We start from the raw sequence: 16,141 nt of genomic DNA, 5'->3' as shown, positions 1-16,141 counted from the left end.
CTAATTATTGCTGCAGGCACTATTGTCAGTACCCCATAATTTATATTTTCTTTGAGACTTCTTCTGCCTCATGCTTTTGCTCACTCCTTCCCCTCTTTCTCTGGTATCCTCCACAGTGTTGCTTCCTAGATAGGCAACACTGCTTCCACAAAAGTAATCCCTCTTGTCCTGCTCCCCACATTTCTAAATGACCTCTCTCTTCTTTATATCCCCTACATTTCTTTTTCTAAGTTGAAAGTGGCAGCCACTTGAATCAAGGATGCTCTCCAGGACTCCCACTGGTTGACATCTGAAGCATGTTTTTTCCTTCACCTGTATCTTAATGTCAGTTCTCCCCATCATGCCACTCAGCCTTAACTCGTAGACACAACTACTCTGTGATCATGCCCAGCACTCAGCAGATGCTCAATAATGGAAATGATCTGTGTGGAGTGAAAGGAACTCTCTCAGGATACCATGTGTATCATTCCATCTGAAGACCTCATTTCATCCTACACTGAAACTCCCTAGAAAGCATGTATAGTGAGATTTGAAGAGCCTTTGAGCTTTGAGCCTGGGGAAGATTTGGTGACATATCAGATATATTTTTTGGCTCAGGAATATAAGCTGGGCTTGGGGATTCTATATGTGAAGCTCTCTATGAAAGTGAAAGTGAAGTCACTCAGTCGTGTCCGACTCTTTGCGATCCCATGGACTATAGTCTAACAGGCTTCTCTGTCCATGGGATTTTCCAGGCAAGAGTACTGGAGTGGGTTGCCATTTCCTTTTCCAAGGGGATCTTCCTGACCCAGGGATCGAACTCAGGTCTCCTGCATTGCAAGCAGACGTTTTACCCTCTGAACCAACAGGGAAGCAAAGCTCTTTATGACAGCTGTCACTTTCACTTATGGTTCAGGTTAAAAATGATTGCATGGAAAACAGAATGCTTTGTTATTTGAACAGATTATGATGGATTATTTCTGTTTTGTTATCTTCTTCCTTCACAAGATGGTAGAAAAAAGAAGTCCCCTAAATTTTGAAAATAATGTTTCTTTTCAGGAATAGAATTGGCCTTGGGGTAGGGGTACTGACTGTAGTTTTACTCAGCAATATTGGTATGGAGAAGGTTTTGAAGCAAAAACAGAAAGGAATTTCCCACATATATTATAGGAACTAAAAGCAAGACTTTGGATGCAATCTCAAAAATGACAGAAGGATCTCTGTTAATTTCCAAGGCAAACCATTCAATATCACAGTAATCCAACTCTAAGCCTTGACCAGGAATGCTGAAGAAGCTGAAGTTGAATAGTTCTATGAAGACCTACAAGACCTTCTAGAACTAACACCCAAAAAAGATGTCCTTTTTATTATAGGGGACTGGAATGCAAAAGTAGGAAGTCAAGAAACACCTGGGATAACAGGCAAGTTTGACTGTGGCATACAGAATGAAACAGGGCAAAGGCTAATAGAGTTTTGCCAAGAGAACACACTGTTCATAGCAAACACCCTCTTCCAACGACACAAGAGAAGACTCTACACATGGACATCACCAAATGGTCAATACCAAAATCAGATTGACTATATTCATTGCAGAAGGAGATGGAGAAGCTCTATACAGTCAGCAAAAATAAGACCGGGAGCTGACTGTGGCTCAGAGCATGAACTCCTTATTCTCAAATTCAGATTTAAGTTGAAGAAAGTAGGGAAAACCACCAGACCATTAATGTATGACCTAAATCAAATCCCTTACAAATATACAGTGGAAGTGACAAACAGATTCAAGGGATTAGATCTGATAGACAGACTGCCTGAAGAACTATGGACAGAGGTTCCTGACATTGTACAGGAGGCAGGGATCAAGACCATCCCCAAGAAAAAGAAAGCAAAAAGGCAAAATGGTTGTTTGAGGAGGCCTTACAAATAGCTGTTAAAAGAAGGGAAGTGAAAGGCAAAGAAAAAAAAGGAAAGAAATACCCATTTGAATGCAGAGTTCCAAAGAATAGCAAGGAGAGATAAGAAAGCCTTCCTCAGTGATCAATGAAAGAAATAGAAGAAAACAATATAATGGGAAAGACTAGAGACCTCTTCAAGAAAATTAGAGATACCAAGGGAACTTTTCATGCAAAGATGGGCAAATAAAGGACAGAAATGGTATGGACCTAACAGAAGCAGAAGCTATTAAGAAGAGGTGACAAGAATACACAGAAGAACTGTACAAAAAAGATCTTCACGACCTGGATAATCACGATGGTATGATCACTCACCTAGAGCCAGTCATCCTGGAATGCACAGTCAAGTGAGCCTTAGGTGCACTACAAACAAAGCTAGTGGAGGTGATGGCCACTAGCCAGTTGAGCTATTTCAGATCCTAAAAGATGATGCTGTGAAAGGACTGCACTCAATATGTCAGCAAATTTGAAAAACTCAGCAGTGGTCACAGGACTGGAAAAGGTCAGTTTTCATTCCAGTCTCAAAGAAAGGCAATGCCAAAGAATGCTCAAATTACTGCACAATTGTACTCATTTCACACGCGAGCAAAGTAATGCTCAAAATTTTCCAAGCCAGGCTTCAGCAGTACGTGAACCATGAAATTCCAGATGTTCAAGCAGGATTTAGAAAAAGCAGAGGAAACAGAGATCAAATTGCCAACATCCATTGGATAATTGAGAAAGCAAGAAAGTTCCAGAAAAACATCTATTTCTGCTTTATTGACTATGCCAAAGCCTTTGACTGTGTGTATTACAACAAACTGTGGAAAATTCTAAAAGAGATGGGAATAGCAGACCACCTGACCTGCCTCCTGAGAACTCTGTATGTAGGTCAGGAAGCAACAGTTAGAACTGGACATAGAACAACAGACTGGTTCCAAATAGGAAAAGGAGTACGTCAGGCTGTATACTGTCACCCTGCTTATTTAACTTATATGCAGAGTACATCATGAGAAATGCTGGACTGGAAGAAACACAAGCTGGAATCAAGATTGCCGGGAGTAATATCAATAACCTCAGATACGCAGATGACACCACCCTTATGGCAGAAAGTGAGGAAGAACTAAAGAGCCTCTTGAAAGTGAAAGAGGAGAGTGAAAAAGTTGGCTTAAAGCTCAACATTCAGAAAAATCAGGTCATGGCATATGGTCCCAATACTTCATGGCAAATGGGGAAACAATGATAGACTTTATTTTGGGGGGCTCCAAAATCACTGCATATGGTGACTGCAGCCAAGAAATTAAAAGACACTTGCTCCTTGGAAGAAAAGTTGTGACCAACCTAGACAGCATATTAAAAAGCAGAGACATTACTTTACCAACAAAAGCCTGTCTAGTCAAAGCTAGATCTACTTTTCTAGGTCCAACTAGAAGTTGTCTTCCCCAAGGGAAAACCCAAGTGAGACAGGGGGTTAGGAGTGATTGTAGAAATGTCAGACCACTTTGCCTAGAGAAAATGAGGAAAATGGGAGGGGAAAGGAGACTGACTCACAAAAGATCCATTTAAAAGGCTCTTTTTCAGCAAACTTTGTCCTTTGTCTGTTTCTACCATGGTTGCATGGTACAGAGCTTTCAGGGAGGTGGATATCTCTCTGCTCTCTGTCCTTAGATAGTTGTCTGTCTACATTGTCCCCATTTTATGGCATTTCTATAGTGGCTGCATTGCAAGGCTTTTTTTCCGTTTCTCCTCTAGTGGCATTACTCTCCCCAAAACTCTTTTCCAGCCTTGCTATTGGTAGTTGTGAAACATGAGATACATTGAATATGAATTTCTGTTTGTCTTCAAAGCACACAGTTTTATGAGAAAAACAAAAACAAAAGGGTGGCCGTGCTATTTTGAACAAAGCTTCCATAACTGCAGAATTAAGAAGGTGTACTCCAGCGAACTAAATAGAATATGTATTCATCTGCATGGGGAGTGTCTGAGGCTCTCAAATTCACTGATAGTTGCTATATGCCCAGACAGTGTAAGCTGCTGTGTGGTGTGTTCAGGAAATCCCAACAATCCTGGGTCACCACAAGTGGCTCAGTCCAAGCAGATGTTTTAGGTTGCATGATACCCACAGACTTGGGTTGAAGTTAAGGCAAAATTTCCCAGTCCTCAGTATAGAAAAAAAAAAAAACAAAACAGGAAGAGCAGTCTGTTCCCTAAATCAACCAAATGCACAGCTTGCTCCCTGCCGCAGTCCAAAACTCTGTTACCAGACAAAAGAAAATCTAACTGGGAAGATGAATCTGTTTCTAGAAAAAACTTGTTATTCACTCCAAAGTCAAAATTGTGAATGAATTCATTCATTCAACAAACCACTATTGACTTCTGGATTGCCCAGTGTTTTTCATTGTCTACAAAACTGCTTGTCTCAATTTATATACCTAATGGGAGGATAACTATAACTTACACCGTCTGTCTGGGGAATGAAGATGATTCCCAATGATTGGAATGAAGATATCTGTAGAATCGTTATTTGAATCTTTCTCCAGAGAGACATCAATACTTCAGAGACCGAGTTGATGGAAGGTATAAACAGGCTTGGATAGATCTCCCAGTGGGGAGAAAAAAAAATACTACTAAATATTATGTCCACTAATATACGTTTTAAGAGCAGAATGAGGAAAAAGAAACTTCTCTACCAGTCTCTTCTTGATGTCATGAATTTCTATTCTCAGGAATTAATCAAATTAAAAATCCAAAGGAAATCTCATATGAATAATTCAGAAGTATTTTATATTAGGTTACACTGCAGTGTCTGATCTGTTTTACTTTGGGGAACAAAGAGTGGTCCAGTGTGTGAGTTTGGAGGTAGATGTCAAGGTACAGCTTGTTCTTTATTGCTATTGCCAACCCAAGGCCTAGTTTAATACATTAAAAAAAGTCAGATTTTTTTGGAACCAGAAATGTTTGTATTCAGTGGGTAAAGAGCAAGTTGAACAGAGAATTTTTGTGCTTTATAATCCCACATAATCAGTTTCCATTTTCCAAACATGCACTTCTTATTTCCTTGACACCAGGATCACTGAAGGAAACTCGAACTAATTGCAGGCCTCTCTGATGGTAGCAATTAGGGCAATCTCTCATCTGTGTAATGCTTGAGTTTTACCTATCTCCACAGTTGAGACTCCATTTAGGCCCCAGGGATTGGGAGGTTTATCAGGTTGCTCCTGCAAGCTTCTCTTATCTCCCCAGGAAGGCCCTCCTCCAGGGATTGTGTGGAAAGGCTAAAAGGAATTAAACTGGGGACAAAGCTCCTTCTGGAGCCGGTACCCTCCTTGTATTACTCAGCCTCATCTTCTCATCCTTGCCCCAAAACTATTCTACCTCAGCTTCCTTTAGAGTCACTCTGTATTTTCAGTAGCCCTTTCCTCACCACCAGAGTGCCTCCAGAACCCCCAGCTCCTCTGAGAAGCCTTCTTCCGGGCCACGGGACACTCTGTGATCACGAGGCTTCGTTCCCTTCACTCAGGCCGCCTCTCTCTGATTGCTGGCTTGTGGAATGCTCACCTCATCTTCTAAATCTGAGCTTAGGTGATGAGACTTGACGTCTGAGTTCCTCAGCTGACTAGGGTTCTTTTTTCCTGTGCTTTCATGCAACCATTTGATCCTCTTGGTGGCCGAGCTCATACTGGGTGATTGTGTATGTGGATGTTCATCTTCCTTTGTGACTGTGCCCTGGAGAGCATGGGCACAGGATGCTTATTTTTATGCCTCTAAGTGCTTGAGAGAGGTAAAATGCTCCCAAGAGAAGGAATTTTTCAATCACCAGATATCCATAATCACTGGATTATACAGACTTTAACAACAGGCTTTCCACGAGAATTTAATAAATGAGAAGATGCTCATTTTTTTTTGCATGAAGGGAAAAAAATATACAAGACCATTTATACCAGGATTCTAAATTCTATATTCATAAAGATGTATATTTTAATAATTGTTGTATATATACATATATAAATATACACGCAGAGGGGAAAAAAGATTAGAAGAAAGTATACCAAAATCTCACTTGGTTATTTTGATAAACACTATTTTTTCTTACTGTTTTTCTCCAGATACTCTATAATGAATGTATGTTACTGTTATAATCGAAGGAAAAAAATTACTATTTAAAAATGAATGGCAAGTAGGACTATCTTAAGATGTCTGCACACATTTAAGCCAGTTAGAATAAAATTTGGTGAAACAGAACATTGTTATGTGTCATATTCTAATCAGAGGAAAAATAATACAGGAGCATACATTTTTAGTTACTGTTCATAGTGGACTTTTTTTAATAGTTTCATCGGTAGAACAGGAGGTATTTAAACCAATCTGCTTCTTATAAGATAGAAAGTAATGTATTTTTAAATTAAAGTCTATTGAGATCACAAAGATATGGGATTTAGTCTAGAAGCTTCACTTAACGGGTCCCCTGAGAGTTCATCTTCCCTTTCCTCCCCCTATGGCCTCCCTTCCCCCACCCCCTGAATGATTTGCAAGAAAGTTAAGATTAGAGTACTCAAGCAACTGTGTTCTCTGTGCTCTGAATGATGTGGTGTAGCTTTAAAAGGCAGAGCAGGGAAATGATTAAACTGTGAGACTAACCTTAAGGGTTACAAAAGAAAAAGAATGAGGCAGCGTTTTTCTTCTTACCAGGTCTGTGGCATTAATCCCATGTTTACACACCTTTTGTGGAAAGGTCCTTTAAAGATCCTCACAAGGTCATGAAACCTATCCCTTTTCTTGCTCCTCACTCTCAAGGAAGAACCAAATCAATCAAGCAAAGGAGCTGGCCAGCCCAGTCCTCTGGGTGGCTTTTAGCTACAAAAACAATTCAGTGGTCAGTCATGGGCTTTAGAGTCTCACAGCCAGGGCTGAAAGCTTGGCTTCAGATCTGACTTCAAATTAAGACTGATGAACTGAGGCTCAGTTTCTCCATATGAAAAATAAGGATATATGCATTTCATAAAAATAACCACTTCATAAAACTGTTAAAGATTACATGAGATAATATGGTCAAGTGATAAGTACAATATCTGGAGCGTAAGTGCTCAGTATATGGCAAAATATGGCATCTACTCCAAGTTCTACCCCTACCCATTGCCCCTGCCTCTTTTTTAATTTGTTTTTTTCTTCTTCAGCTTCAGTGTCTTCCATCTGATTGTATGGATTTACTATCACAAATAGTCCTTTACTTTTTCCTCTCTCTGGCTTACTGTTATTTCTGTATACTGATCTCAAGTTTGGGTCTTAAATTAGATCCCTGTACTCTGAGGCCTCACTGCTGGGCAGTGCCTCCTTTTGCTCCATTTTCCCTTCTGTCTCGAGTGCCAAATTGGCTTTTGGGCTCAGTGTTCTACACTCCTGGTCCAGATTTAGCTTGCAGACCATTTTATAATGGAAACACTGCAAGTTTTATTTATATAAATCTTGAGTTTAAGTTCTCCTTCTTAGAAGCTGTATGATTTCAGGTAAATTGCTTGCATTTTTGAGGTTGAGTATTATTTTTCTCCTCTCTAGTGGAGGGACAATGCTACCTGCCCTGTACCCACTACCTGGGGGAGGAGGGTCAATTAAAAGGATTAAACGTAAATAATCCACATGAAGCTCCTAGCAGAGGGCTACATACAGAAAAAAATGTTTTTCCCTCCTTCTTCCTTCATAAGTCACCACTGTACGTTTGGTTTTCTTCCCTCCAGGACCATCCTGTCTTGTTTGTATTAGTGAGACATGCTAAGGCGCAGACTGACGCATTAAAATGCTGCTTAATTCAGGGCAGTCCACTAATTAGGAATTCATGACCATTTTATCAGGGCCCAGGCTGAAATTTACCTTGTCAGTTTAATCTTATGGGAGAGAAAGGAAGGCCAAGGTGCAAAGAGGAGGACTGCATGGTCTGACCCACTCTGTACTGAGAGCTACTTTCATGAAGGGAGTGAAACTGGCTTGCTTCATATTAAGTAGTATACAACTGACAAAATTCGAGTATGTCAAGAAGGCTATCACATTTATTAAAAACAAGAAATCAAGACATCCTTTTAATGTCTTTCAGCCTCTGGATACTTTTTTCCCCTAGGGAATAGAGAAATCCCTGAATAAAAAGATCTCACCAACTCCATAAACTTGGTGGTTTACAAAACCCATTTTTTCCCAAGTATGTCAGATATACCCTTCCAGTTATAGGAATTCCACCTTTCCCTCTTTAAGCTTCAGAGCTAAAGACTGAGTTTGTTACTAACTTTAGATACACCTTCCATGATTTTCTGCTAAGGAAAGGAGGAGCTTGGAATTTCTTCCACACAATCTTTAAAATTTTCTGAGCATGTAACAGAGAGATTATAGGAACATTGAAGATTAGAATTAAAGTTAAGCCTCATGTGAACATAGTTTTGATGGGTAGCTCAGAAATTCCTAGCACAGAGCTTTAGAGGGGAAGAGAGAAGAACTTTAAGATATAAAGTTTGCAGAGTCATCTCCCATGAATTCTCCGTATGTGCTTTCTCTGCCTTCTTCCACGTGTTTGTGACCTCCAGCCTCTCACCTTTGGTAGATGCTCCCTCCTCCACCTTAGAAGGGTGCCAGGTGGATGTGGGAGACTGGAAGTGAAGGGCCCCATCCTGGTCACCCATTTACAGAACTGAATGGTGTCAGGCAAAAAGAGAAAGGAGCAGCAGAGGAGGAGATGGTTACATAGCATAACCAGATCAATGGATATAAATCTGAGCAAACTCTAGGAGACAGTGGAGGACAGAGGAGGCTGGCATCCTACAGTCCGTGGGGTTGCAAAGACCTGGACACGAGTTAGTGACTGAACAACAGCAAATGGGCCTTGGTTGTCTTTTCTATAAAATTGTGAAGAATAAAAACCCAGTTTATTGGGACTATTTTGGAGACTAAATTAAATCCTCAAATTCTCAGGATCTGTAATACACAATAGTAGTTTGAAATATCCTAATGGTGAAATGACTGGGAAATGCTATGTACTTCATATTAGTACCATCAAGTGTCTGAGGAGCTCTACAATACTAGACATCCATTTAGTTCTCTCAACCTGTGCTGGGCAATGCTGAATAAGCAGGTACAAAAATAAAGCACCCCCTTGCTATCTCCTTATTCTTACCATGTAACCTAAGTTCCTGACTTGGAGTACAGAGTGAAGGAGCTGGTATCACTGCAAGGGGGGCAGAGCAGAGATCTTGCCAACACCAGATTAGATCAAGTCCAGCAGGGATTCTAGGTCAAAATAATTCCAGAACTCTGGATGAATGGTGATTGTCCAAGTCTTTTAAGAAACATTTTCCCTGCAGGTAATCCCTTATGAATAACAATTTTAAAAAAAGTCTGTTTGCCAGCAGAGTGAGAGTGACAGAACTTAGGTGAAGAAAGCATTTTTCAGTTGTATTTAGAATGCATCAGAAATAAACTCCCCTTTTCAGTGAATAGAAAGGCAGAAAGTATGGTTTTCCTGGCAAACTGTTAGGGATGTGAAAAATTTTCCCCAGTAATGAAGAAAAGAAAATGCCCTGGAACATGACTACAGAGATAGAAAGCAAACACCAAGTAAAGGACTGATCGTGGTGTCCTTAGCAAATAAATGAATGAATAAATAGAAAACCACATGAGAGAAGATAACAGATTTCAGTATTGTTTGTTTGTGAAAGAATGGATATAATACCTTTTGGCCAATCACACAGGCAAATTAAAAAATTTGATAATCAAGCATTGCATTTGTTTTTATATTCATGGCATCAGTTCAATTAGGCAAATTTGGGAATGCCTGTTTTGAGAAACTGATCCAAAAATAACCTTGTAAAATCAAGTTAGAGAAACATTATATGCCCTGAGGGTGCAGGAAGTGAAAGGGAAAAATATGAAATTAGAAAGTGACCTATAATCGTCACTTCATCGGTAAAGGTGATATAACTTCCATTACCAATCAAGATCTAGTTTGATGTCTAATTTCACTGGCTATCAAATGAAATTAAATTAAGTACAAATGAGAAAATACTTGGTTAGGGTAAAAAAAAGTACTATACCATTTTGCTTTCTCTCGACTGAAAACCAAACCAAGTAGCATGGACAAGGAAAAAGAAGCTCAAATATTTTATCGGAGAAGGAGTTAAAGGGTTTTACCCCCAAACTGACCTGGCAGAAGATAGTTGGCAAAAAACACTCGGATTTCCTGCTGCTTATTGGTGGTGGTGGTGGTGGTTTAGTTGCTAAGTCGTGTCCGACTCTTGCGATCCCTTGTTACATATCCAAAATAGGGAAGTAGTTTTGTCATTGTTGTTGTTGTTGTTGTTTCATTTACGGCACTAATATTTGAGTGCTGATTATGTGCCAGCTTCAAGTCATTGCTGTATGGGATAAACAATGCCTCCTCCCTGGTCTGGGCCTAATGCTTTGGCATCATTCTCCTTTCACAGTTTGCAGAATTAGCAGAAGAATCTGTTGGGTAGTCCATTACTCTTTGTAGATATTTGAAGACAAGAGTCCCCAGCAGGAAACCCTCCCCCACCAAGGCTGCATCCAAAGCATCTCTAGTCCCCGGTGTATCCTACATGTAACAGGCAAATACCCACGAGGCAGAAGCTTTCCTGACCCTTTCGTTTGCCCTTGTGCTAAAATATATCCTGAATAAATGGGAACTTGAAGATACAAGGCCGTTGTGAAGCAAGGGCACAAGAGGTTGTGAGAACTGTAAAAGAGAAGCTCTGCACCATAGTCTAGAAGGCTGCTGGTCCCAGAGCAACAGATGGAGGCAGCCTTCTCCATGGATAAAAGTCTGACTAGGGCAAGTTACAATCCTTCTCTGGGCCCCAGTTTTTCTGCCAACAAATGAAGGCTGTGGAAAGAGATGCTCTTATTCAGATACTCTTTGTTTTTCTATGCAGCTCACTTGCTTCAGCATTTGAACTTCTCTTCTACACAGTAGACACTATGGGAAGGAAGGTGACGATTTTTTTCTAAGAGATTCACACACACAAAAAAGGAATTTTACAAAGAAATCCTTCATCCTTCCTCACCTGCACTTCGTTCTCCCCTTCCCTTGCTTTTGCTCAGCTGGCACCGGCTTGCTCTCAATTTCTTTTTACAATCTCATCGTTCCTGGTGTGACAGCATGTCTCTGGGAGCAGGTGCCAGCTGGAACAGTCTTTTAAAAACATTTCTCTGCTGTATCAATCTACATCTTCAAGTGGGTCCTCTTTCCTCTAACTATACCTTTAAATCTTCCCCCTCCCCTACTTTGTGGATCTGGCCTCCTCCCTAAATCTGGCTCCTTCTGTTCTAAATTTCACACACATTATTCGGGAAACACATTATTCTGCAAAACTGTTTATACATATTATTTGGACGTAAAATGCCAATTGTAGAGAAGTTGTTCTCTCTTCTATTAATCACTTACTTTTCTCAGTAGTTATCTCTCCACTGGTATGTAGATTATTATGTATCTAGGCATAATGACAGCTGTTAAAGGAATAACATGCAATACACTTTGGAACTTATGTTTTAGACTGATGGGGAATATGACTATTACTAAAAAAAAAAAATCAGATTTTTAACAAGACCCTTACAGGGAAGGAATGTGACATAGCCAATGTATCTGTGTCTTTTGCTACATTTAGCTTTACATGGGATAGAGTAACATACCTTTTTTCTTCATATGAACTTTCCCTTCCATTAGGTCTCATCAGTAATATTCAAAATATAGAAATCCTTTTCATTAAAATATTTATTTCTTCCCTTAGAAAAAGAAATCAAATTTTTTTAGGCCTAGTTTTAAAAAGCAACATGCTGTCCGTAATTTATTTTGGTGGTTGTTTTTAGGGATGTGAAAAATATTACCACTGCAACTAGCAAGAACTATAAACGATACATTATTGCAAGTGTTCTAAAAAATCAGAACAAAACTAATTTATTATAGTTCTGTCTTCATTATACACCACATGTTGGTGAGTTAAACACAACAAAATTATTGTCTTTTTTTTTAAAAGTGTCTACTAAAGATAAAAAGAATAAGGTAACAATTAACATGTAGTTTGTTACATAAAAAATCTGATATACATATTTCTATTGCCTGTTAGCTTGTTCTAAGCCTTTTAACTATTACAAAAAGAAAAGTTGTTGTTCAAAAGCAAACATTCAATTTAGTTGATACAACATTACAGTACAGTCAACTAACATCATTCAACAAAGGTAACAAGTCTAGCCTTAGCTTCTTGAGTTAAAAGTCTATAGACCAGATTGCTACAAAAGTTTCAATGCTGCTTCACAACCTTGTGTTAGCTTTTTGGAGGACACCGTACTGTCTGCTGATGGCTTCAGAAGGGGTCATGCTACTGGTAAAAGCACAGGGGAACCCCAACCTGTCATTAATCATTTTATTGAGCATTGTAGTTAGAACAGCATTATTGAGTTTAGCACAACAACTAAAACAAAATAATAATAATAATAATATAATAACCATAATCATAATAATGATAAGAATAAAAACCAAACACAAACTGGAAGCCTAGAGACGCTGCCAGCTGTGTCAAACCCTTGCGATACGCTATACTAAAAAAATTTGAAATATCCACCCGTCCTTTCCACTCTGCCACAAACTAGCAAAGTCAAAAATACAAAAGTCTTCAACTTGTTACTTTTGCAGAATAAAGCAAAAATGTCTTTGTGCTCCTTACTACCAGAAGCAAAATATCCACTGAGTTACCACATGTAATAGCTTCTGGATGTGTCAACTTGGGTTGGCTTGGTGTCTGCAGTACCATCTTTGTCTTTCTCGCTGTCACCTTCCCAGAGGTTAATGAGCGGTGGGTACAGCTCATTTAGTGGGATGGAAGAGGTTTTTTGCATATACTTTTTTAATGAATGATGGTAGTTTTTCCTCTTAAATCTTTTGGCAACATACACAGCAATGGACGCAAGGCTAATGACGGCAAACATGGACCCCATTACTGCAGCAAGGGCTGTACTGGTTTCTTGATCAGAAATGTCCAGCGCAAAGGCAGCATTTTTGGTTGTGACATTAACACATGACTTTTGAGTCTGCTGATGAATATTGGACACTGTAAGACACACTTCATAATCTGTGGAAGGCTGCAGATGTGTTAGGTTGTATTCATGAACATCTACCGGGACCCTGGCAGTGTATGTTATGTGGGGGTTGTCAATCTTCATGGTGGCAGATGACCATTTTAAGTTTGACGTCATGACATTGGAATTGACTTTCCAGGACACTAAAATGGAATGAGATTCTGTCTGCTTGACATATATTTTCAGCACCTGGGTACCATCCAGAAGGGTTCCATTAACCTTAATCATCACCACTCGAGTGTCTGCCCCTTCCACATTCTGGGCAACACAAGTGTATCTTCCTGAGTCTTCAATCTGTATTTTAGATATTTCCAATGTACCTTCACTACTTAGCTTATATTTCTCTGAAAGGGTTTCCACAGTTATCTTATTCCCCAGGGGAGTAACCCAGTATATTTCAGGTTCCGGCTCAGCCATGGCCCGACAGTCTAGGAAAACTGTTGTGCCAATATCCATGTTTAAATGATTTGGAAATGTGTCATGAGATATCATTGGGAGGCACTGCTCACTGGAATCCTGGATTAAAACTTCCTTTACCTGTTGCCCTCTGTATTCAGGTGGCATGGCACAGAACATAGACAAGGGCTCCATGAAGCGGATGTTTGTCTTATTGGAGTTAATCCAGTGGATGACACAGTCACACCTCAGGGGATTGCTGTGGATACTGATCTCACGCAGATTAGGAAGGGATTCTACTGTCTTTTGATAAACGGCATTCAGAGCATTGTTGTTCAACATCAAGCTCTCTAGGGCAGGAACACTTCGAAAAGCCAAGCGGTGGATGTAAGATAATTTGGGGTTATTGGTGGCTTCTAACTTTGTGAGTTCAGGCAAGTTATCCAGGGCATAGCGATCCACAGAAACGAGCTCCCCCATATTGTTGATCCCCAGTTCTTTTAACCGAAGCATATTTTTGAAGTCCCCTTCCTGGATTTTGTGGATGGGGTTTTTGTTGAGGTCTAAGAATTTCAAGTTAGGAACTTTTTGCAGGGCAAGTTGAGGGACTTTGACCAGTTTGTTATCATAAAACGACAGACTCTCGAGGCTATTCAAGCCCACCAAGGCATTGCCAGGAATATCAGTGAGATACATTCCGGCCAAAACTAAGCTTCTCAAATTTGAGAGAGGTTTGAAGTTCATATCCAGAATTCCAATCACGGGGTTTTCCCCAATCATGAGAATTTCTAGGTTGGGTGTGGAATCAAACCAGCGGCTATCGATCACTTTCAATTTGTTGGAGTTCAGGTGGAGCCTTAAAAGATTTTTTAAGCCTGAAAAAGCATTGGCAGAAATAGTGCTAATCTGGTTATGGTTGATGTAGAGTTCTTGAAGGTTGCTGAGGTCTTGTAGACAATAATCATTCATTTCTGTAATCTGATTTTCCTCCAGATGTAGAGTGGTGAGCTGGGTCAGGTTTGCTAGCCCTACCTCCTTAATATTTGTAAAGTTGTTTTGGGAGAAATCTAGCTCCGTCAGGTTGAAAAGCTGCTGTAGCTCATCCACAGTCTTGGCGATGTTATTGCTCTGTAAGAGAAGCACTTGAGTGTCACTGGAAAGGTTGCTGGGAATCCTTGTTAAGCGGAGATCATTGCAGTCAACAGTGGTGGCTTCTCTGTACGTTGACTGAGGGGTAAACCAGGGCCTAATTTCACATACACAAAGTTGTGGACACTCACTACTTTGTAGGGAAGACCCAGTTAATGAAGTCATGAGCAAGCTCAGCACCATCTGGTAAGCTGCAAAAACAAAGCTCATCCTAGCCATGCTGGCTTGCCAAGCAAGTTGAACTCCTGACAATTGTTAAGTTTTAATAAAACACGCGCACTATATAGTGGTATGAAAGACAGCAAGCAAAAATGTAAACATTTAAGCAAAGTCTCTGTTGAAAACTGTAGAATTCCAGAGTCTGAAGGGATGATTTCCTGGAGTTTCAAAAGGCAGGAAGCAATCTGGAGTCTCTTTACCTGTATCTCTCAATTCCAGGTATGTGCACAGCTCTATGGCATAAGTTATTTCAGCCAAATCAAAGTCTGGAGATGTGCCTGAAAATCAGATTAGGACAAATGTTATGTTTACTCCATATACATTCTACATTATAGCTTTTCTTTGTCTACTAAAAAGACAATCACATTAAATCTAATAACATTCACAGTAATTAAATAAGCTTTTAATTTGTAGAATACTTTTAATATATTATTACACTTACTAAACTAGTTTTAGTGTTCCTTCACTTTTACAATTAATTGGGACTTCTTGTATTATTGAGTGAAATCATTAAACACACAGGTACACACATATGCACACACACTTAATAAAAACACTTGGAAAAGCCCACAGATGTCATTTCTTTCAAGATGAAGGTAACTGTAGAAACTACATATATGGCTCAAAAAAAAAAATTAAAAGGTCATTCCTCTTTGTATTTTAATTGTATTCTTCATTTGTTTTCACAAATTCTTTCTTTTCCAAATGGTAGACATATTCAGCCACAGCTGATCTAGCTCAATTATTCTTATGCAAAATTTAATTTAACAGAACTACAAAAGAAAAATATCAGTTTTTCTTGTATTCTCATAGACATGTCTGATTTTGACTGAATGAAATTGTAAAAGGACTCTAGTCCACCACACTATTGGCCTTCATTAAAAATACAAACACACTTATACATGTTTATATATAATTTCACATGCATGATTTCATCCGTCTCATAGGAAATGACATGGTCACTTAATAGCTATACAAGGGTATGTTATTCAACCTTATTTAACATGTTAAATAACAAGGGCATGTTATTTAACCTCTTAAAGCCTCAGCTTCTTCAACCATAAAGCAGGATTGGTCATAAATTATCTCTCTCATAGGATTATTGAGAGAACTAAAAGAATCTATGTAAAGCTCTTAGTGTAGTGCCTGGCAGATATTAAATGCTTATAAAAGTTAATTATATTTGTTATCTTATTATAGCTCTCATCTACTTAATTTTAGCTATGCAGTGGTTATTGGAGGATAAATAAAAGAAGGAAAGCTGGAGATGTTTGATTTTATTTAGCCATGTCTCATCTATTAATTTTGATAAGGTCTTCTGGAGTCAAATATGCATGGCTCAC

The 16,141-nt window shown here is 39.3% G+C and overlaps 1 protein-coding gene across 1 annotated transcript in view; it reads right to left on the bottom strand.

Moving 5' to 3' along the window:
- Positions 1–7,928: 7,928 nt before the first annotated feature.
- LRRN1 (leucine rich repeat neuronal 1) overlaps positions 7,929–16,141 on the bottom strand; it is a 45,580-nt gene continuing 37,367 nt past the window's right edge. Inside the window, exons 2-3 of the mRNA XM_040245969.1 lie at positions 8,574–15,076; positions 7,929–8,536 (exon numbers count right to left, since the gene is read on the bottom strand). Of these exons, the coding sequence (XP_040101903.1) occupies positions 12,648–14,798 (2,151 nt within the window). The 5' untranslated portion in view covers positions 14,799–15,076 and the 3' untranslated portion in view covers positions 7,929–8,536; positions 8,574–12,647. The remainder of the gene's footprint in view (positions 8,537–8,573; positions 15,077–16,141) is intronic.

The sequence above is a fragment of the Oryx dammah genome, unplaced genomic scaffold (genome assembly GCF_014754425.2).
Source record: "Oryx dammah isolate SB20612 unplaced genomic scaffold, SCBI_Odam_1.1 HiC_scaffold_9, whole genome shotgun sequence".
In the NCBI taxonomy this organism is placed as follows: Eukaryota; Metazoa; Chordata; class Mammalia; order Artiodactyla; family Bovidae; genus Oryx; species Oryx dammah.
Note: the sequence above shows the minus strand (reverse complement) of the source record. Positions and strands in the feature narration are given on the sequence as shown.